General features: G+C 54.6%; 10 protein-coding genes across 10 annotated transcripts; 6 read left to right on the plus strand and 4 right to left on the minus strand.

The window, feature by feature from the left end:
* Nucleotides 1-298: 298 nt before the first annotated feature.
* Nucleotides 299-1,349, minus strand: BAUCODRAFT_269940 (uncharacterized protein). Its single transcript, XM_007682046.1, has 2 exons — nt 1,241-1,349; nt 299-1,135 (listed from the first exon to the last, which is right to left on the minus strand). The coding sequence occupies exon 2, from the start codon at nt 1,075-1,077 to the stop codon at nt 661-663; it is 417 nt and encodes a 138-aa protein (XP_007680236.1). The 5' UTR covers nt 1,078-1,135; nt 1,241-1,349; the 3' UTR covers nt 299-660.
* A 526-nt stretch (nt 1,350-1,875) lies between these two features.
* BAUCODRAFT_269916 (uncharacterized protein) lies at nt 1,876-4,328 on the plus strand. Its single transcript, XM_007682047.1, has one exon. It carries the CDS (start codon nt 2,260-2,262, stop codon nt 4,192-4,194), a length of 1,935 nt encoding a protein of 644 aa, XP_007680237.1. The 5' UTR covers nt 1,876-2,259; the 3' UTR covers nt 4,195-4,328.
* Nucleotides 4,328-5,796, minus strand: BAUCODRAFT_269899 (uncharacterized protein). The gene is made up of 5 exons (XM_007682048.1): nt 5,780-5,796; nt 5,459-5,646; nt 5,373-5,397; nt 4,968-5,263; nt 4,328-4,905 (listed from the first exon to the last, which is right to left on the minus strand). Exons 2-5 carry the CDS (start codon nt 5,477-5,479, stop codon nt 4,462-4,464), a joined length of 786 nt encoding a protein of 261 aa, XP_007680238.1. The 5' UTR covers nt 5,480-5,646; nt 5,780-5,796; the 3' UTR covers nt 4,328-4,461.
* A 714-nt stretch (nt 5,797-6,510) lies between these two features.
* On the plus strand, nt 6,511-7,571 carry BAUCODRAFT_270089 (uncharacterized protein). Its single transcript, XM_007682049.1, has 2 exons — nt 6,511-6,690; nt 6,748-7,571. The coding sequence occupies exon 2, from the start codon at nt 6,908-6,910 to the stop codon at nt 7,205-7,207; it is 300 nt and encodes a 99-aa protein (XP_007680239.1). The 5' UTR covers nt 6,511-6,690; nt 6,748-6,907; the 3' UTR covers nt 7,208-7,571.
* Nucleotides 7,550-8,849, plus strand: BAUCODRAFT_37932 (uncharacterized protein). The gene has a single exon (XM_007681663.1). It carries the CDS (start codon nt 7,935-7,937, stop codon nt 8,499-8,501), a length of 567 nt encoding a protein of 188 aa, XP_007679853.1. The 5' UTR covers nt 7,550-7,934; the 3' UTR covers nt 8,502-8,849.
* Nucleotides 8,850-9,615: 766 nt separating this feature from the next.
* BAUCODRAFT_125942 (uncharacterized protein) lies at nt 9,616-11,477 on the plus strand (the record flags this gene model as incomplete). The annotated part of the gene is made up of 6 exons (XM_007682050.1): nt 9,616-10,132; nt 10,187-10,484; nt 10,533-10,619; nt 10,672-10,898; nt 10,944-11,369; nt 11,419-11,477. 6 exons carry the CDS (start codon nt 9,616-9,618, stop codon nt 11,475-11,477), a joined length of 1,614 nt encoding a protein of 537 aa, XP_007680240.1.
* Nucleotides 11,478-12,134: 657 nt separating this feature from the next.
* Nucleotides 12,135-14,994, minus strand: BAUCODRAFT_37934 (uncharacterized protein). The gene has a single exon (XM_007681664.1). It carries the CDS (start codon nt 14,667-14,669, stop codon nt 12,516-12,518), a length of 2,154 nt encoding a protein of 717 aa, XP_007679854.1. The 5' UTR covers nt 14,670-14,994; the 3' UTR covers nt 12,135-12,515.
* Nucleotides 14,995-15,094: 100 nt separating this feature from the next.
* BAUCODRAFT_37935 (uncharacterized protein) lies at nt 15,095-16,554 on the minus strand. Its single transcript, XM_007681665.1, has one exon. It carries the CDS (start codon nt 16,259-16,261, stop codon nt 15,140-15,142), a length of 1,122 nt encoding a protein of 373 aa, XP_007679855.1. The 5' UTR covers nt 16,262-16,554; the 3' UTR covers nt 15,095-15,139.
* A 224-nt stretch (nt 16,555-16,778) lies between these two features.
* Nucleotides 16,779-19,055, plus strand: BAUCODRAFT_49110 (uncharacterized protein; the record flags this gene model as incomplete). The annotated part of the gene is made up of 4 exons (XM_007681706.1): nt 16,779-16,912; nt 17,126-17,690; nt 17,868-18,031; nt 18,086-19,055. Coding segments are annotated over 4 exons (1,833 nt in total), but the record flags the coding sequence as incomplete, so codon positions are not given.
* Nucleotides 19,056-19,183: 128 nt separating this feature from the next.
* BAUCODRAFT_37937 (uncharacterized protein) lies at nt 19,184-19,779 on the plus strand. The gene is made up of 2 exons (XM_007681666.1): nt 19,184-19,252; nt 19,360-19,779. The coding sequence occupies exons 1-2, from the start codon at nt 19,197-19,199 to the stop codon at nt 19,538-19,540; spliced, it is 237 nt and encodes a 78-aa protein (XP_007679856.1). The 5' UTR covers nt 19,184-19,196; the 3' UTR covers nt 19,541-19,779.
* Nucleotides 19,780-20,013: the final 234 nt, after the last annotated feature.

Here is a 20,013-nt window from a genome sequence, read left to right on the forward strand (position 1 = left end):
AACGCGCAGTGAGGACAGCCTTCGGAGGAACATTAGGAAATCTCACCTTTGCTTACCAGTCATAGGTGTGCACAGCAGTACAAACTCAGCCTCGCCGCTTGGCGAGAGGAGGCCGTTCTGGTTGCCTTCGCGGTCCGGGAGGAAATATGCGGGGTCTGCATGTAGATGCGCCCATGCCCGGATGCGTGCTTTGTAGGTACCGCTCAATGGTCGAACACCCGTGCATGCGACCTAGTATAAGTAGCTCAAGACTGCCCATGCGGGCGCACAGGAGCACAATGGCAAAGCGTTTCTATGCTAGTGTGGAAAGCACCTGCGAGTCACTTGGCACTTCGCAGCAAGTCTTCCGTCCAACCCTAAGCACAGAGCCTTGCCTTCAAGAACAACACTTGTTGGGCAGCATACTTCCCGTAAACAGGACCGCTGTAAGTATCGAAATGGCCGCCATCGGTCATGCGTAGTTGCTTCGGCTCGCGAGCACGAGCGAAAGCCTCGAGCGGTCGACCGCCCCAACGTATAATACGTGGCCAGCACTGTGCGAACTATTCCATATATCGATGCGGTCGAGGTTCAATTCAGTGAGTGACGCGCGTAGGTGACCCCGTCTGTATAGTTGCTCCGCTGCAGATCGGGATTAATCTCGTATTTCGGCTGCCCCTCTTATGCGCCAAAGTATGGATTGTCGCAAGCAAGACAACAGATAGGCAGATTGGAGCTGAAGTGCTCTGCGAGAGTATTGAGACCCATCTCCTTAGACAAAGTCCAGCCGTTAGCCATGACGAGACAAGGCAGCTCGCCCTCTGCCCTTTCAGGCTGACAGAGCCAGCCACGCAGTTTGACATTGTCACATGTCTTGAACTCGATATCTCGTCTGGGCATTGTATACTCGAGTAGAGGAAAAGCGAAACGGCTAGAGTTCAGAGACGCTAGTTTCCGTCCATGACCAGCGTAGAGTGTTCGATAGCCTGAGCAGAAGAGCGAAACGGGTTGCCTAGTCTCGCGGCAGGCCTGATGGAAACACATAGATATACTCGCCCAAGCCAGTACAGATCGAGCACAGATCGGCCATCCATACATCTCTCAGTCCGTCTTCGTCCATCCATGGACCAGCCGGGCAAGGTGATCCCCTTTTAGCCTTGCAGAAATGTCAGCGTTACGAGTCCTAGGAGAGCCATCGGTCAGTCGGTCAATAATGACTGGATCGTCGTATGCCTAAGGCCCCTTAGTCAGGTTGCTATACCTCAGGAACAGTCGCGCTGTGGCGATGCGGTCTCAGACGGAAGTCATCCTTTGATGGAGATGCATTTATCGCTCGCCTTACGGCCGACGGTCATCGTTGTTCCGTGGCTACTACGAGAGCTGAAAAACAGTCATACGGAGCTTGCTTCAACAGGCGTAGGGATACTTGTCAAGTCGCGCCGCTCTGTGGTGGGGAGTGTAGTAATCCAGTCACTGCAGCTTCACCATCCAACCGGATCTGGATATTGGTGAATGTAAGGAGGCCGTCCGCGTCGCGATGGGAAGACTTCAGCGGCTCTTGCCGCCGTCGATCCACTTCATCCCGAGCGACAGACTCCTCATGTTTCCACCATCAACATTGGCGACGGCACATCTCCATCGTCGCATCTCAGGTCAACTTATGGTTTCCTCTTGGTACAGATTCTCGGATCAAGACGAGGAATGCCTTGCCTCAGCTCGTGTTTGACACCCTAGAACATGCTAGCGCGGCGCGGCATCGTCTGTCTGAAACGCGAAGAGACCCTTACGGCATATGAGTGGCTGCACGCTTTATTGCACGCAATCATTACCCACCGCCAACATCTTGACACAATCCTGCACCTGCAATCTGATGCCGCGTGGGTTTGAGCCCTTCGCCGCCGTAGCCGGCTTCGAACGGCAAGATGGCACGCCCAGCAATCAGCCTTGTCTTAGGTAAAGGTAACTTTCATTTCTTCGATCTCGTCTTTGCGGAAAGAATATAATTGCTGGCAATGTTTCTCTTGTCCTGACTTTACTGGCCTGGTGCCGTCCGCACTTCTCCATTCGCTGATTCTCCCCCGGAACCATTTCATTCTTTCCACAAACCCAGCCTATCGCTCACGGAAGTGCGAGGCACACGGGCTTCCATCGTACCGGAAAGGCCTGTCGAAGCTACCACATATTGCTCGCGAATCAAAACGGCTTGATTACCATCATTCCTGCCAAGCTTTCCCAGCTTACATTTCAAGTTTTACTCATTGGGCAAGACCTGAGCCCAGCATGCCGTTCCTAAAAAGGTCCAGGTCGCACATGGTTCAACACGAGGTGCGAGGCCCTGGTACGGTGGAGCATGGACTGCTCGGCACAACACGACCATACGATGCGACTCCGACAACCGCGCTCTCGCGCAATGAGCTAGTGCAGCAAGTACCAGCAAAAAGTCGCTCGCAGCGCCGGACATCTCTCTTTGGTCGTCCGAAGTCTGCAGACGAACGAAAGAGCATCGACTCTCGACCACGGACCGGAAGCAAGGTAGCAGGGATTCGCGTTAAGATGTTGTCTTCCATGGTCGAGACTATAGACATCTCTACTGGAGGCGATACCTTCCGCTTCCCAACGCCGTCACCTCGGCTGCAACCACATAAGAGCCAAGCTACTGAAGTCGCACCCTCGCCTTTGCGCATGGCTTCAGGATCGCCAAGGATTGGGATTGCCATAGGATCACCATCCCAGGTGCCCCCAACCTGGGGACGGTCGTATACTACGGATCGAATAGTCGACAGATTGCCACCCACAGCGATGCTACAACGGCGTAATACCGAAATGACTGCGATCCCTCAGTACAATGTCTCTTGCGAGCATCCGAAGCCGCCGGAACTGAGGAGGAAAAAGTCCAGCTGGAAGACTTTCGGTGCGCTGTTCCAGAAGAAGCCCGCCACAACCTCAGCTTCGGAGCCCTTCTATAAAGTTCAGTTACCGGTCCAGCCTGTTGCGCGTCCGCTCATTGACACGCCGTCTCCTTCTCCTGGGCCGGCACGTAGCCCGGGATCCATAAATGCACATCACAAACGAACGCCCTCGATTACACGCGGAATAGCGCGTTTCGAAGCACGGGCGGAGGCGGACAGGCAGTCGTTTTGGCCGAACATTGAGAGCAAGATGCATCAGTCTCCAAGGGCTAGTCAGCAGGTAGTTAATCCGCAGACGGCGACGGTAGATCACGCAAATCCCACTACCAACGTCCAGGTGGCTGGAACCATGAAGCCAACAACGTCATGCAGCGCGACTACATCAACGCATCAATCGGTTCCGCGAGCTGTTCCGACGACACCGAAGCTGGATCTTGACATCCCGAACGGCGAACTGGAGCGCTACAGTGTCATGTTCGAAAAGCTGCTGGAGCCCAAGAAACAGAGTATACTGGAACGGAGACAGAGCAAGATTAGGCGAATACCCACGGTACAGCACAAAGAGCAAGCCATCACCACAACCATTGCAGAAGCAACTTGCGAATCCAGTCCAGTCGAGTTGCGGGTGGATAGTGCACGCGCCATGCTGCCATTGCAACGAAGTGCTACATCGCCGCACCTGAAGAACGTGCCATCTTTGCGCATTAATGTCTTCGACAAGAATGGCTTACCGAAGCAAATCGCGCCAACAACGCAGCGTCCGCGTTTGATGCAGCGTTCGAAGACGGCGCCGTCTGGCGCGGTTTCACCCATCGCTCGGAACTTCAGTCGAAAGCGGGTGACTGACGGCCACGCAGCGACGAACCCAGACGTCTCTCCCGCATTGCGAGCCCCAACAGACGACATTTCACTGCCACCGACGCCGGATACCTTTCAGAGTGTACAAGAGACTAGCGCGCAGAACGATCGCGTCTTAACATCATTGCACGACTCGGCTCTACGCGTGCCCCGCTCAGCCGCCGCAACGCGCAAAGAGCCTGGCACGTCCGCAGCTGCTGCTCAGCTGTCCCCACGAAGCGTGTCGGGACAGGGCGGTAACCCGCTCTACCCGCGGGTCAGGTCGCCGGAGGATCTCGAGCGGCAGATCATGCAGGTGAGCGTCGCTAGACAAGTTAGCGTCAACAAGGCACGGAGCCGAGTGCAGAGAGCGGTGGAGAGTAAGCAGCCTTTGCGACCTAGAGTGGTAGAGTTGCAGAAGAATCGGCAAAGTACGCATGTGGTGGTGATTGAAGGGGGTGAATGTTGAGATTATTTGGAAGCTGGCGTTCTCCCAGACTTGGATTGAAGTTAATGTTACAGCAGTAGTGGACCCGGCTGGACTGCTGCAGTGAGCTTGAAGCCATATACATATGTCATAAATTAATCCGTTCACGCCATGAGCGACCCCTTGGACGTACGTCCCAGTTAAAGCGCTGTACATGGGTATAATAGCAAAACGTTCCATGCTACCAGGACAGCAATCCACCATCCGGAGTGTTTCCGCGCAGTACGAGTCTTTGCGGTCGGCGCTATACTACGACGAAGCTTTCCCTTCGCCGTCGATCGCTCCTTGCTGGCCGATATACGCTCTTGAATCAGCACCTAAACCGTACGGTGACTCGTGCTGTGGTTGCCGCGATGCAGCTTCGGCCTGGGCAGCCGCGGCCTGGAGCTGACTCATCGAGTCCGGAACTTCGCTTCGCCTCTCATCCGGCCGTTGCCGTTCTATTTGGTAGCGCTGGTCGTGCGGAACGGCAGGCTCTGCGGCACTACGACCGCCAGATAAGTTGATGTGTGATGGTGCGGGTGGTACGTCTGATGAGCTCTCCAGTAGCCGTGATTGCAGGTTCAGAATATACTCGCGTAGCTGGTAGTTCTCGTTCTGGAGTTGGCGGTAGTTCGACTCCATGTTTTGGAACTCTTTGACTTGCTCCTCGAGCTTCTTGATGTAGCCTTCCTTCCGTTGTCGAAATGCGCGCTTACAGACGTCAGCATAGCTTACACGCGCGTAGGCGGTACTTTGAGAAAGTGTAGATTTACTTGAGCTGCTCGATTCTGCGCCGCCCTCTTGCTCTGTGATAGCTCACGCTTTCCTTTCGAACCTGAAGGGCTCATTCCATCCTCGCCTGGACTGTCGCCAGCATCGCCGCCCATTGGCGCATACGGTGCTTGTTGTTGCGATTGCGCCACGTTAGGATCGAGATGGTTGTGTGGGCTGGTCGGATCAGATGGATGGTATGGGAGGTTCGGATCTGTTGCGCCGGCATTAGGCGGTGGTGGGTATGGCGAAGGGTGTGTAGCCGGTGGTCCAGCAGCAAGGAGCTGCTCGCGTAAGTCTTGACGGGCACACAGTAATTAGCATCCCTAATACGTAGTGGAGATTGAACGGCGCGATCAAACGCGATAAGAGCGAATCATGAAAAGGTTTGCGCGGGGATTACGAACTCATCTCAAGGTTCTGCGGGTGGTCCTACAAGCCAGCGTAGTCAGCATGCAAGGTTCGGGTATGGTCTGGACAGCCAGGAGCTTACCTGAGCGGCATGCTGCATCATGGCAATACTGCGGCCGAAGGCGCGATGGTCCTAATCCGATGATATGCCCTCGTGTTTGCGAAGTACTTCAAATCTCACGTGCTTTGCTGTATCTGGAGCGGTACGAAAAGACTCCGGCCAAACGCCGTCGCCTTACTGGACCGGTTGCGGCTGGTGTGATAGAGAACCTGCCACAGGATGTTAGATCACGCCTGTTGCAGCTTGGTGCAATGCTCGAGCCGGCGGCGACAAGCCCAAATGTCGACATCATAGCTTTCGAAACGGTATTGCGCCGAATACTGCTGGGTGACCTGGACATACCTGGTGCTGCATGAAGCTGCGGCGGGTGCTTGATGTGCTTACTGATCATTGACTTAGTCATATACAGCGGACCTTCGAGTTTTGACGAGCGGCGGGATCCGGTCGTGCCGGTGCTTCCACAGCGCTAATCCAGCTTGGGCAACAGATCCCTTTCACGGGAGTGTGTGTACAAACTCCGTTAATATTCGATAAATGAGGTGCATCAACAATGTGCGTGACTCCGCCGAGAAGCGGAAACTGCGGCCGCATGTGCCAATGCAAAACTCGTAGTCGCATTTGGGATGCTCCGGCCTGGTACAAGCGACCGTGATTCAACGACATCTTGCAATCTGACATGCTGACAAATCACGAAAGACGAATACGTGAACTCGGATGAGCTGCGAGGACGGGCGCTGACTCCCATGACAATCCGTCTACCTGCGTCTGCTTGGTGTACCACAAAAGGTATCCGACTTGCCTGTGCCACAGAGCTGGCCATGAACACCTGACGAGGGAACTTGTACCCCAGACCGAGTTGGGCCTGTCCGATCATAACGTTGGTCGACATTGCCGAAAGACGAAGCACTCAGCGAGTATGGTCTTATGTGCCTGTAGGCTGAAAGGCAGGAGCAACTCCGCCCACAACGAGCCCTACTTGATTAGCCACCATTGTTAAAGGTACACCAGGCCCTCGCATCTGATCGCACCAGTGTTAGAGCCAGCGACTGTAACTTAGCGACATTCAGGACATTCCTCGGGTCGATTTTCGCGGCATCTCGCGCAGGTTGAGATGGTTCATTGTGCCAAAGCATTGCCTGTCAAATTATAAGTGGATGGCTTCATCTTCTGCTCCGCCCGGATCGACATAATGGTTAGCGGATCAGTACAATCCTTGCTCAGGTGAATGCAGTGAATGGCAAAGGGACAGAATGGTTCGTGAGTCTCTTCTTTGTGAGAAGCTCGACTCTGCAGCTGATCCCTTTCACAAGCAATTTGCGTCCAGTGCACCATCATGGTGTGCAGACTGATGTCATGAATGGAGAACATCGCGCTTTAGAACTTTGTCAGTCGTTCGTACCTTATGGCCATTAGGATGTATTCTTTCGATATTGCTGCCTGCATTTGGCGGTTGCACCGAAATGGGCGACGATGGATGCCTGGATGTCTACGCTCCCGCAGACTATCGCGCGTTTGCCGCTCGTGCCTCGAAATCACACACGTTTCACATCAATGCGAGTGAGAGCAACGAACAGTTCTCGCACGTGTTGTTGCAAGAGGAGTCACGAGGGACGAAGCGCATCGGTGTCCAAGCGAGAAACACCGGGCGCCAAGGCTCGATTGCTACTCGCGGACAAGCTTGAACGCACGTCATCTCCTGCTTCCGACGCCGACTCCGCCTTGTTCAAACGACAACAAAGCCTCGCTCAACCTGGAAGTCTCGCGGAGTGATCAGGAACCTGTCAGAAATCAGGCGGGCACACCACGTTGCCGACAGGGTCTATATCCGGAGTGACGAGGGCAGTGGTCAGGTGCGAGCGCCTCGTGCGGCATGGCGGCTCTATCCTGCTTATCATGCTTTCCCCACGTTCCAAGCCCCCAATGCTCGTGCACCTGCATGGCCATAGCTACGATAGCTTGAGCTTGGCTGCACGCGGCCGAGAGATGAGATCAAGGCGCGTTGTTGTCAGAAGCCCATTGATAACCTTGGCTAGTTGGCGTCATTCTCTCCTTGTTATCCCGCAGTGAAGTGAAGCAGCATAGAAGCCCCACGAAAGGTGATCCATCACAAGGCAACGACGCGTCTCAGACATCAGCTTCCAGCAACCGCGCCTCAATCAGCACGGTCGAGTGACTCAGCAAGCAGAGTCACGTCTCGACTGTCCCACTGCTCCTACCAGTCATCATCGATTGCTCCCGCATCAGTAGCACCTTTTCCCGTGCCCTTTGTTCGCCGAATAACCCGCTTCGGATCCTAAGCACACCTGTCCGCTAATAACAAAGCCAAACGAGTCCAGACCGGCATCTGGATAGCTCAGCTCTTGCAGTCCGCTCAGAATAGCCCAAGAGCATCCAGAACTCTTCCCCAAGCAGTATTGTAGTCCTCGTCTAGCCATGTCCTCTGAGCAGACTTTCTCCACTTCCGACCTACGCAGCACTGCTCAAGACTATAAGCGGGATGCTGCTCGCAAAAGCAAATGGGCTCTCGGCAGCGCTGCCACGTTTGGCAGAGCCGAAGAGGACCATCCTCGGCCTCAGCGTCCCCACGAGACGTGCGTTATACCCATTCGTCGCAGATTCCATGCTGACAGCTAGCAGCAACTTCAACTTCAAGCGCCGTGCAGTCAAAGGTGCCGTAGCGGCTCTCCACCACGGCACCAAAGTCGCTCGCAGGCATGACATGCTAGAGGGCACCGCCATGTCTGACGAGTCCTCAAACAGCTCAGCCTCCGACTACGACGAGACTCCTTCGCCTCCGGCCGACGCCAGTGTCGTGTACTCTTTCGACGCCGCTCGTTCGCCATCCCACGGTAGTCAGATCCTGAACGCTGCTCTTGCCCAGGCTGTTAAGAAGTATGAGGATCGCGAAACGGTGAAGCTTATCAAGGACGAGTATGAAGTCCTTGACGATGAGGGCGAGTCGATCGGGGTGACGCCGGCCAAGAAGGGCAAGAAGGCCAAGGTTCATGCTGAGCCGGCTGTCGTACTTATGGACGCTGACGACGGGGATTGGGAGTGCATTTGAGAATGTCGGGTTCTGGACACAGTGAACGCATGGCACCAGATGGACGCTCTTTCGGCCTCTTCGAGATGGTGTTCGAATGTTGCTGCTGGATATTGGCGTTGCGTAGGTTAACTGCATTGGATGTCTGTGATCATGAGAAGGACGATCGGCGTTCTTTGAGGACATGAGCTACGCTACCCTAGTGCCTGTGATATCACCTATTCGTTAGCTCAACGGGATTGTGACGAAGACTGTGTGTGATCAGTTGACCGCATAGCATAAGGAATTGCACGTGTCTCTCATCCTACAGATACAGCTTAACAGTGCTGATTGTGAGGGAGTCCGCTAGCAAACAGTACAACTCTTAGGCTCGAGGGTCTCGTTATGTCTATGTCCTCTGTCAAGTGTAGGTTCCGTTTGCTGATGCTTCGCGCTCCGTTTGCCTGAGGATCGAGTTTCTACACCGGTCGTCGTCGAAGGGAAAGGCTGCGCTCCACCGCAGACTTCGTCCTGTCTCTCCTTCGTACAACGAGTAAAACTGTGCATACTGCGCCAACGGTGAGACCTCGCTACACAACTGGCGCTCAGCAGACGGTCAGTCATCACAGTCTGTCCTTTCGAAAGTGGCGACACAGCCCTTGAAAAAAGGTGTCTCCGGCGGTGCACCGGACGAGGTCCAGACTCCGATATCTTTCAGGTTTGACCGGCCGCTTGCGGTGTACATTGCGGCAAGGCCGAGCATGGTGTATGTCACCTACGTTTAGCAGCGAGGACGGCAAAGTACCAAAGGTAGATAGGAGGAACAACTTTCTCAATTTCAACCAATATGCACGATGAGTAAGCAATACTATTGTGCGGCAGGTGAACAACGCAATGGTTCGGGACCGGTGAGCTGCAAGTGAGCGCTATTGGTACAGCTGCTTCGAGCTCTGAGGGCTGCATCAGGTTGATATCGCGGACAAGGTAGGCAATTTGGCAGGCTTTCGCGCGACCAGCTAAACCTTCATGTGTAATTTTCTACTATTTCTACATTCCAGACAACGAGTCCATTGGCCGGAGTTTGATGGTTTCGTTGCGATTGGGTCGACCTACCTAAAGGTCTTGCAGAAGTGTCAATTTGATAGACACTTCAACAATGGCGGAACGCGCCCTGATCCGGCTTGCGCAAGATGTGGAAGACGCCGCTTCTGGACTACACACGCTTCGCGACAGCTTACCGCGCTCTGCTCCATATGTGACATCAGTGATTAGCGAACTGTTCGCGAATAGCAGAATTCTTCTCGACTTGGATCGAGCTCAACATGATCCACAGCTGGAACCCTCGGTTTACAGGGTACGTGACGATGTGGGAAGGCTGTATAGTAGCCTTGGGTCCACTGTCCAGGATGTTTTCGACATGTTCGGACGGTCTAGGATCAGGCCGCGGGAGACAGCTTGGGATGATTTACAGCATCACATGGCGACTGAAGAAGGGCTGGGACTTCTGGAACGCCTTCAGTGTTACCGCGCCTTCCTCCAGGCTCAGTACGACATCGTCAACTATGGCTACCAGCCACGCGGATTGCTCGGCTTGAGAAGGCAGCTAATGACGCTCCTTGACGCGCAAGAAGCCAATACGATACGACCGACTCGACCAATCTTGACCATACCTGGTCAGTATGCGCAACCGTTCTACTCCAACAAGTGAGTGACTAAGTGAAAGTCAGGGCCAGACACTCCGCGACCTCGTCCTAGACGCCTATCGGCGCGTCGAACAGACACGCCCATCTCGCCGACTGACATTTACAGTGATTGGGACAGCGACTATGCACGACCAGTGGCGCCGGAACCTCCGCCGTTGTCACCATTGTCGCCAACGTTCACCTCAAGCTCGTCTCAGACTCTCGAGTCTAGTCAGACTTCGTACTCTGAGGAGCCTGATCGAGTGACGGAGCTCGTCCACTGGGCCCAACATATTCTTGACGGACAACATGACCGTACACCTTTCCGGGCAGACTACGTGACGTGCGTTCCGGACCCGGCGATACATTGCCAAGGCTGACTTACGTCCAGTGACGACCGATCCGTCTGCCACGGTACTTCTGACGAATCCGCACTTCATCATCTTGGCCAAGATGGTTTCATGCGTGTCCTACAATTGTCCGTTGATGTACCTAGAGCGAACGAAGTACACTGCTGATCCGTATCTCAGACCGTTCGACCGTGAACATTTGTGGATAAGGCTATACTGGCGACCTCCGGATGGCCGAGCTCGCATTCTGATCATGACACTCGATAGCCTCGGACGGGTCGAATATTACAGTGCACCATTGACCAATCTGAAGATCATCCGGAAGGACTCCAGCTTGCAGCTATGTAAGGCTAGGACTCACGGCAGATACCACCTTTGGGCACAGCTTAACTTCCTGCTTTACGAGAGTATGTATAGTCCTATTAACGTGAAGGTGCGCTAACGATGATCAGGGATGGTTCTATTGTACTGCACCTTTGTCGCGATGAAGCACCAGGACCAGCGTGGAATCCCGCACGATAACCTTCTCGATTGTCATGAGCTCAAAGGCGAGCACGAGCGCTTCGAAATGGAGGAGTTTGGCGGCGTCATCATGCACCGCCGCATGCCGCACGCTCTTCGTCTCCTACGGGACCGCCTCTCGGGAGTTGTTCGCCTAGAAGCTTGTGCTTATCATGGGCCCAGGAGCGACGTGCCGCTCTGGACAGCGTTTGTGACAAAGTATGCTCGACAAGGTGACGCAGCGTGGGCTGAATATTGTAGCGACGGCGTGGTCAGCTTGGCGGCTATCAAGCCACCGCCCTATGTCTTTCTACCCGGTCACGAGATTCCTTGCAGCCGCGATGGCGAGTATCTGCTGCACTTCTGCAGTGCTGAGGGTACTTTGACCTGGCCTAATAGCTGGAAATGGTGCTAACTTATGAGCAGACGGCAAAGAGTTTGTAGAGTCATGGACTCGCTTATGTGGGCTCTCGCCCTACCGTTAGTGCTCTGGCGACAAAGCACGACCTTGCTGACATTGACGTTACCTCGTGAGCTCAGCGGATCTGCCAAGCTTTCTGTTAATTTGGCTGCCTACCAGACCACGACCAGACCCTCAACAACTGGGTGCCTTAAGAGGTATCAAAGACGTCTACTGGATGCGTCCAACGTGCCCGGCACCTACAAGCTCGTTCAGCTTCACATATGGTCGGGTAGGAAAGTTACCACGTTCTTCAAGACGCTCGCCAAGCCAAGGGCGACATTATACATTGACGAGTATGAGAGCACTGCACCCCTGTGCTCGTTGCTCGGCTCCGGAGGTTAGGACGGCCAACTCTGCAACGACTTCGTCTACGTGGGTGCTGTTTCGACGGAGCTCGGCCGGCGTGTCCGATATCATATAACATCACCGAAAGGAGGATCGAGGCCGTGCCATGTACAGCTCGAACAACAGGCCTGGTACCGTAGCCGCGAGTCTTCGCTAGGCGCTTCATGGCGACGAACTATGAGGAATATCCAGGTCACTGATGCGTTGTATTGCTGGATATGCTGAACGTTGGAGGCTTTCTCGGTGAGTGCATGTGAAACAGCAAGGTTAACAGTGTCGGTAGTGGCGAGTGGACCGGATTAATACTGATGAATTGTACCGATGGCAGTGAACACCAATGATTGTCTCAAGCGACGTTATGTCAGAGGAAGCACGCTGCAATAACCATGGACAAGCACGATACCTCATCTGCGTCGGCCGCACTTTCACCATAATGCTGAAGACGTCCCACGAAATGCTCCTCAGATGGCGATCGCTGGCTCGGGGAGCCTTGCTGTGGTCACTCAGACCAGCCTGCGCGTACATTCACCCATCAGGTGGCCGTCTTCGTCGCCCATAAGCATATGATACATTGGACTCGCGGAGACCATACTGCTTTGGTGGTAACTGTCTTCAGTAGCTACGGAATTGTAATACTCACTTCGTCTTCTCAGGGCTACCAGTTGACCAGAGCCAGCAACTTCATGGGGTCTGAGATTCACAGACTGAACGATTCTCACCCTGTAGGTTGGCCACAAAGCTCGGTTGTCAATCGGTCAAACTCCGCCCAGTCAATTGCATCGAAGTCAAGATTAAGCGAAAAATCGCCTATGCCATTTATAAGGTTGGTGGCCGGCGCGGGTGTCGACACGCTTGCGCTCATCCCAGGTAGCAGAGCATTGTGCGGGGTTGTACCTGGACGCCACGTACTGGGCGTCGCAACCGCGCTCGCTGGTGTGCTGCCAAACTTGATGGTAGCGGGTGTCGCATTCGACGTGTCTTGCCCATGTGCAGCGGAGTTGAAGAGCTCGCGAATAGCACTCAAAAGGGGACTTTTATGTGGTGCCAGCTCCAGCGTCGGCATGACGGTGTCGAAGACCTGACGAAGGATGCCCCAGGCTCTGCTGGTCTTCGCAGAAGGCTCACGAAGCCTCGTTTGACGGATCAGCACGGCTAATGCATACCATTGAAACTGGCCCTGCCAGTGCCATCGCCACTTTTGCAAGCTTGGGTCGAGGAAGAGATCCAGTTGCAGCTGCATCATTTTCATACTCTGCTCAAACTCATTCTCGGAGACCACATCTGCGGGGTCGGCGTTGACCGGACTGCGGCTGGGCGAGATATTTCCGACAAGTCGGAACTTTGTCAGAATCGTTTGCACAGCGTTCATCGTGAACCTCTGTAGTGGCACTGTAGGGTCGCAGAAACTGAGGAATTCCTCGTTGAACATGCTTTCAAGCGCTTCGACGACGGTGGCTTTGTATGTCGCTGGGATGCCGCTCGCTCGCATTTGTTTCCAAGTGCCACCGGCACCTGCCAGCCCAATGGTTGATTTGATGGTGCTCGGAACGATGGCTCGGAACATGACATAGACCATCTCCGTGGCTCCAGGCTTGCTCTCCGGCAACCTTTGCATATCCGGGAACAGCTGGGAGTCATTCAGGTTGGCTGGAAGATGCACGTCGTAGTTTTGCACCAACAGATCGCCATCTTGTCCGACAAGCTCTGCCGTACGAGCGTCGAGATAGACGAGAGCGAACCACAGCCGTCTGCGCATTTCTGATTCAAACGGTGGTAGGCGCAGTACACTCCCATCACGCGCCAGACCCATCGTGCCTGCAACGCGAATCGCTACACCGGCAAGAGACCACACGGTGGCATTGTCGCCTATGCTACGCAGCGCAGCAAGGTACAGAACGAATGCTTGCAGCACAGCAAGCTCTGTACTCGTGACAAACCCAGCAGCGGACAGCGCGTCCTCGGTCATTCGTCGATACGCTGTTAGAAGCTCGCTGCGAGGAATGTGCAACAGCGCCTGGCACTCATCGTCCTGTAACGACGCAACGCTAATGAAGTATATAGCGCTCGCAAGTGCTTGGAGAGGAGGCGGCGGCGCAGGCCTTCCAATCTGGCCCAGAATAGTCTGTTGTACCGTCGGTGCATGGCATACCTTCATGAGCGGATCGACGTTGCTCAGATATGTCTGCCACAGCTGTATGGTAATGTTCGCCGGTGGTTGATGTATCTGTCGAGGAACGGATAATCGCTGTGATTCGGAGAACAAGAAGTGACGTTCTGCACCTCCATCGTACTGCGGAGATCGCGTAGGCTTCTCCTTCGCAAGCTCATACCCAGACGACACAGCATTCTCGTAGATGCTGTTACCCGTAACGCCTCTGGGCGAGCGGTGTAGGGAGCCACTATTCGCGCTCGGCGTGGTTCCAGTGGTGGCCCCAGCAGCAGCATCATTCCTGGTTGCTTTCGGTGGCGAGATCGCGCCCCAAAGATGGTTATTCACATACCGCACCGCGCCATCATGAGTCACAAGCCGGGCATTCTCAGCTTGATCATGCTCTGTCTGTGAGCTCTTCCGTCTCCGCGCATGCTCATCTGTCGCAGACGAGTATCGTTGTCCCTCCGGATCGTCCACTTGCACCCTTCCAATTCGATTGGCGCCAATACGCGAGTCATCGTCATGCGTATACTTGACTCTCTTTCGGCCTCTCGAGTCGCGAGGCTTGAATTCGCATTGCAGGCCGGTTTTCTTGCAGGGGGCGCAGGGAAAGACTCGATCACATTTCACTTTCCGTCTCTGGCAAACGGTGCAGCTCGGCGTATGGTTGTCCCGTTTCCCAGTGCCGGGCGCATCTCCTGCCGGTGGTGTTGACATCGTCGTGTCAGCGCAGTCAGATGCAGGTCAGGAACCGACTCGGTGCCGCTCGGTTTAGGGACCCACACAATGTCCGAACAGGCTCACCGAAGCCCACCTAACATCTTGCGGAGATTCACTTCGTTCAAGCAAGCGAGTATAGGTCGGACCATGATTGACGCGCCGATTCTTGGCAGCTGAGGTGCAATGTATTGCAGTTGTTCGCTCCGCCGTCGATGCCGTGCTTGCATCTACCGACCGTGTCTGTCGGCGAACGGGCCACCTGGGGCCGAAATCGAAGCTAAGCTAAGCGCTGCACGACGGCAAGTTGCAAGTACTCTATCTCAGTTGGCTGCAGGATCATCACTAGCTGAAAGACCAGCATGAGCATGCCATTTCGAAGTCCTGAAGGAAGATAAAGGGGTAAGGAAATGAACAGTAGCCTTCGAAAGCGTGGGTCAAGAAGCTTGATTCACGAGCGTACTGTATTACTACTTGAATGGAATACCCTGATATTTGTGCCCATACTGCTTCATTCCATTTTCAGCAGCCAGTATCAATGACTCCGCCCTTGGAATAGCATCCTCCCTGAAACTAATCCTCTGGGATCGCCACTGCAACCAGCTCTCAGCGCGAGCGCCTTCCGCAGCATCAAGCAAGCCAACACCGACGTCTATCACGTCCGGACGCTCATCCCCGTCCCAGAAAATCGTAGCTGCGCATCCGCCGCAGAAATACCTTCGAACTCCAGGTGAGGATTCGTACCGCTTTAGCTTGCCAAACTCGCGCGAGAAAGAAGTCCTGCCGTCTGCGTCCAGCGTAATGTCGGACACAGGCACAAAGGCCCATTCCACCCACTCAACGCCGCATGCTAGACGGCAAGAGTCGCAACTGCAGACTCCGGCGAGAAACTTGGTCCCTCCGGCCGCCAGCCACCATGCCCCATCCTGGGGCTTGGGCGCCATAGAGTGAAACGGAATCAGTACATCCGGCCAGGGTGCCTTGCCAAGTGCAGACTGTGTGGAAGGGCGTGCAATGTAGAAGCTCACGCCGCCGCATTTGCAGTGCGCATGCAGCCGGTCTTGAGGTGGAGGCTGCGCGTTCAGAAACGTCGGCGACTGCCAGAACAACGGCGACTTCTCCGACTGACCTTCGCCACGAAGCCAACGTTCGGGATGATCTCCTTTCGTAGGCTGGAAGAAGTCGCTGAATCCACCGTCCAGAGTGTCTTCAATCCAGCAGTGATACTTGACCTCGAACACACCATCTGCCTTCTCAAGCGTTCCAGACATGATGCCCCAAGTGACTTGGCTATCAACAAGATCGTGGCTGCCTTGTCGCTCAAGCATCTTTGATCCGCAAGTTGTGCACGAGTATTGGGTACAGCGCTCCGAGAACTGGAACGAGTGCATTTGGTTCAGTAGGTGTGCGGAAGGCTGGAATCGCTTTGGTGGGAAAACCATGGTCATACATAATGTTCCTGACACGTGACGGCACGAGTTGCAATGACAAAAGCCAGCTCTCAAAGGGTAGTCTGCGCGAGGCAGGTCAATATTGTACCTGATGTTGCCGCAAAGGCAGCTTGCTCTGACGGTGCCAATGTCATCCGCCATAGTTGAAGCTCATCAGCTTGTCAAGTGGCCAGTTGCTCAACGCTGGACTATCAGGATAGATGGTGAGAGGACTGTGGAAGCTCGTCTATTCACGCCGTATGGAAGGCAGACATAGTGCGATGTGCGGCATAGGGCGCCTTTCCCCACCTTACCACATCTCGTCGCTGAAGTCGGCGGCATGAGCGGTCCGTGATCACGCCAGTGTGGCATTATAAGGACGACGTCTCACGCTTTCCATAGCGGCAGCTTTCAAGCGAGGTTTCCACCGTGCGTGCCGAATTACCAAGGAAAACTGAGATTGTTTGGTTTGGAATTGACTGCGGCAACCGTCGGACATCATAGTGAGTACGCACGGGCCGATGCGTCATCGAACTCAATTCGGCAGGTGCGTCGCGAGCGGGAAATCTTCAACAACATTCGCAGACACCTGTGTACCATCACCTCCACAATTCCCTTGGCGCCTCGACCTCTGTCAACCGATATTGCATCGCAAGCGCTTGCAATGTCAAGAGGGACAAGGGACAGTTACCGCCCTAGCGGAGGCGCTGATAGGCGTGGCGATCAAGATCGCTACGAAACTGGTCATCGCGCCACCCGCGCACCCGACCATTACCAGCAACCTGGTTATTCCACATACGCCCCAAGCCGGAGGTACAGCATACGAGGGGCTGCGGAGCACAATGCCCATGATCATTACCGGCCGCCTGCAGAGGAGTTTACATTCCGTCCACAAGCAGGCGCACCGCGCTTCCCTCCCCAACAAAGCGCCGCGTCTTATACTGACTACCGTGACTGGCCTCGCACATCACCACAGCTTGTGCCACAACATTCACTCCCAGCAAGACGCCATATGCGTCCAGAAAGGAGACATCTGGGTCCAAAGTCCAATGACGGACCTCACCAACGCCAAGCCAATGGGTTCAATGGTCAGCGCCGCTTTGTCGCGAGACCGGCTCATACGCGTGACCTGTTGACCGCACCTCGCCGCGAGACCACGCCGGAGCAGCTCCAAGGCATGAACGCTTATGGCCAGGAACGCTTTCATGAGGTTGACTCGAGCAGCGATGAGGACGACGATGGAGAAGTCGATCTCATCGACCTTACAAATGGCTCATTTGATGAAATCGCTGATCAGGCTGCCAATGACGACGCCGAATCCCAGCTACCGCGAAAGCGTGTCAAGCTCAACGCAACCGTTGCGGACGACGTCCCGAAATGGTCGAACCCTGACCCTTACACGGCACTTCCACCGCCAGAGACACTTGGGGCTCCAAAGAAGGACATCGTAGAGGTCATTCGCAAAGCCAGAAACGAAGCAAAAGCAACTTCCTCAAACAAGAACGAAATCCAGGATAATGTCGACTTTATCTCTTTTGACCTTGACTTCACAGGTGATAGCGGGTTAGAAAGGACTTCGATGGCGGTAGACGTCGTGCCGCTGCCGACCGAGCGCTCCCGACGAAAGCACACAAACGCTGATACATCTGTTACATCTATCAACGGCCACCAGCCCGCTTCATGGCCTCCTGATCCCCAGCCCCGACCTGACGGTGTCGGCGGCTTGCCAGCTCCACCCCCTGATTTCGTAATGCCCACTGACGCGGAGCTTGTAGCCGGCATGGTAAAAGAGAGCAGAACCAGAAAGCGGAAGCGTCAAGCGCACCAAGGAAAGCTGTTGGGGGACATTATCGACGAATGGGAGCCGAATGAGACGGATCCGACTCCATGGTGCAGAAGCGCTCCAGCTCGGCACGGCAATGCAGGCTTGAGGTAGGCCGAGTGACATCCATTCAGAGTGCTGCCCAATTTCTAATACTTATGCAGGCTACACAAAGAAATTTGTGACTTCTTCAACTATGTCCAGCCCAAGAATTTTGAAGAGGAAGCTCGCCGTGACCTCATTTCACGTGTTGAGAGAGCAATCCTGACGTCGAACATCGCGGGCAGCCATGGCACCAAAATCCATTGTTTTGGCTCCTTTGCGGCAGGCCTCTACCTTCCAACTGCTGACATGGATTTGGTTGCAATCTCGTCGACATTCCAGCAGCAAGGCTTGCGCACCGTAGGCCAGAGTGGAACCCAAATGCATAGGCTCAGTGCACACCTGACCAGAAGCGGAGTCGCCGCTGCAGGGTCTGTGCAGGTCGTCCTCCACGCAAAGGTACCGATTGTCAAATTTATCGACAAGAAGACCGGTATCAAAGTCGACATATCATTTGAGAACAGGACCGGTATCGTAGCAAACAAGACGTTTCAAGAATGGAAGGTACTTTATCCCGCGATGCCCGCGATTGTGGTGCTCATCAAGCAGCTTCTGGCGATGCGCGGTCTTAACGAAGTCTTCAGTGGCGGCATCGGTGGCTTCACCACCATCTGCCTGGTCGTCAGTATGATGCAGCATATGCCAGAGTTGCAGAGCGGAAGCATGGACCCAAATCTGCATTATGGTGAACTCCTAATGAACTTCCTCGATCTATACGGCAACCGGTTCGATATCAGACATGTCGGCATCGAACTTAGTCCACCCCGCTACTTCGACAAGCAGCGTGAGCCTATGCCTAAGCAGAATGGGCAACGACTGACGGTGGTTGACCCGAACAACTCACAGAATGACATTTCTGGTGGCTCGCGGGAGATTGAGTCTGTGCTCGACTGCTTTCGCCAAGCGTACGCCCTTCTGGAGAACCGGCTCGAGGACGTCGAGGAAGGAGAGGATCACCGCAGCATCCTTGAGTGCGTATGGGGCGGCAACTACACCTCATTCGAGGCGCAGCGGGAGAAGCTCGGGAAGCTCCACGGCCCTCGCACAACAACCTTGTCGCATCCGCCATCAGCATTCAGTGATAAGCGGTTCAACACTGATGCTTCTGGAGATACCATGCCGGCTGGGAAGCGCCAGCGCTTCGTTTCCCAGAGCGGCAAAGGCAACGTGGCGATGGCTCACCCCCTACCACCAAAGCCACAAGGTCAGCCAGGGACGAAGCTTGCTCGGTAAGTCTTCACGGATTCTGTGCCGTCATCTCGTCTCTCGTAGCAGCCATACTCCAACTCGGCGCGTCGCCGCTGACCACCTACTAGCTGACCAGTTTCGTGGTCAGCAACAAACATAATTCGAGCAGCAAGCCCGCACCGAAAGTAAACGCACAACGCCAGAACCACCACCATGATCGTGATAGAGCTCGTACATGGAAGGCAAAGCATCCGGGGATAAAAGGTATCGGAGATGAGCTCACCAAGGCCCAGTACAAGGAGCTGGACAAAAGATATGGCTTCTCGTGAGAGCTTTCCACCGTCCAAAATGGATCCGGGATGCTGGACGGAGAGCGAAGGCACGGCGACCACAGAATCGCACGATATATCGGTAACGTGGCGCTTTTATTGACTGTTAAGATACCCCTGTACTACTAAGTAGCTTGCGTTTAGGATCAACGGCGCACGATCGATGCACTGCGCGAAGCGACTCGTGTCGACAATCCGCAGTGCCACGTGTGCCTGCCGTTGCTGGAGCGAAAGCGGTTCACTTGATCTACCCCGTTCCATCTTCGTCTAGCGGCAGACATCCTTGGTCTTAACATACTAATTTACACAGCGCCTGCAGCTTTCGAGAGGCGGAAAAAATGTCGACTAGGCAGCGCTCGCTGCCTTTAAGCTTTGTTGGCTTTATGCTTCTTTGGGAGTTTCAGTTCGGCCGTGCGTGTCAACGCCTGCTTTACGGCATCGGTGGCCGCACGACTGAACATCCTCAGGGCTGC

Source organism: Baudoinia panamericana (genome assembly GCF_000338955.1).
Source record: "Baudoinia panamericana UAMH 10762 unplaced genomic scaffold BAUCOscaffold_12, whole genome shotgun sequence".
In the NCBI taxonomy this organism is placed as follows: domain Eukaryota; kingdom Fungi; phylum Ascomycota; class Dothideomycetes; order Mycosphaerellales; family Teratosphaeriaceae; genus Baudoinia; species Baudoinia panamericana.

What these genes read in the sequence shown, in the direction of transcription:
- BAUCODRAFT_269899 (XM_007682048.1), bottom strand. Translation starts at nt 5,479, where the DNA reads ATGATGCAGCATGCCGCTCAG. An exon ending in CCCGCAGAACCTTGAGATGA is followed by an intron (nt 5,264 to 5,372) that starts GTTCGTAATCCC and finishes GTGCCCGTCAAG; the next exon opens with ACTTACGCGAGCAGCTCCTT. An exon ending in CGCAGAATCGAGCAGCTCAA is followed by an intron (nt 4,906 to 4,967) that starts GTAAATCTACAC and finishes GACGTCTGTAAG; the next exon opens with CGCGCATTTCGACAACGGAA.
- BAUCODRAFT_37934 (XM_007681664.1), bottom strand. Translation starts at nt 14,669, where the DNA reads ATGTCAACACCACCGGCAGGAGATGCGCCCGGCACTGGGAAACGGGAC.
- BAUCODRAFT_37935 (XM_007681665.1), bottom strand. Translation starts at nt 16,261, where the DNA reads ATGGCGGATGACATTGGCACCGTCAGAGCAAGCTGCCTTTGCGGCAAC.
- BAUCODRAFT_37937 (XM_007681666.1), top strand. Translation starts at nt 19,197, where the DNA reads ATGGCTCACCCCCTACCACCAAAGCCACAAGGTCAGCCAGGGACGAAG. An exon ending in CCAGGGACGAAGCTTGCTCG is followed by an intron (nt 19,253 to 19,359) that starts GTAAGTCTTCAC and finishes TTTCGTGGTCAG; the next exon opens with CAACAAACATAATTCGAGCA.
- BAUCODRAFT_269916 (XM_007682047.1), top strand. Translation starts at nt 2,260, where the DNA reads ATGCCGTTCCTAAAAAGGTCCAGGTCGCACATGGTTCAACACGAGGTG.
- BAUCODRAFT_269940 (XM_007682046.1), bottom strand. Translation starts at nt 1,077, where the DNA reads ATGTATGGATGGCCGATCTGTGCTCGATCTGTACTGGCTTGGGCGAGT.
- BAUCODRAFT_270089 (XM_007682049.1), top strand. Translation starts at nt 6,908, where the DNA reads ATGGATGCCTGGATGTCTACGCTCCCGCAGACTATCGCGCGTTTGCCG.
- BAUCODRAFT_37932 (XM_007681663.1), top strand. Translation starts at nt 7,935, where the DNA reads ATGCTGCTCGCAAAAGCAAATGGGCTCTCGGCAGCGCTGCCACGTTTG.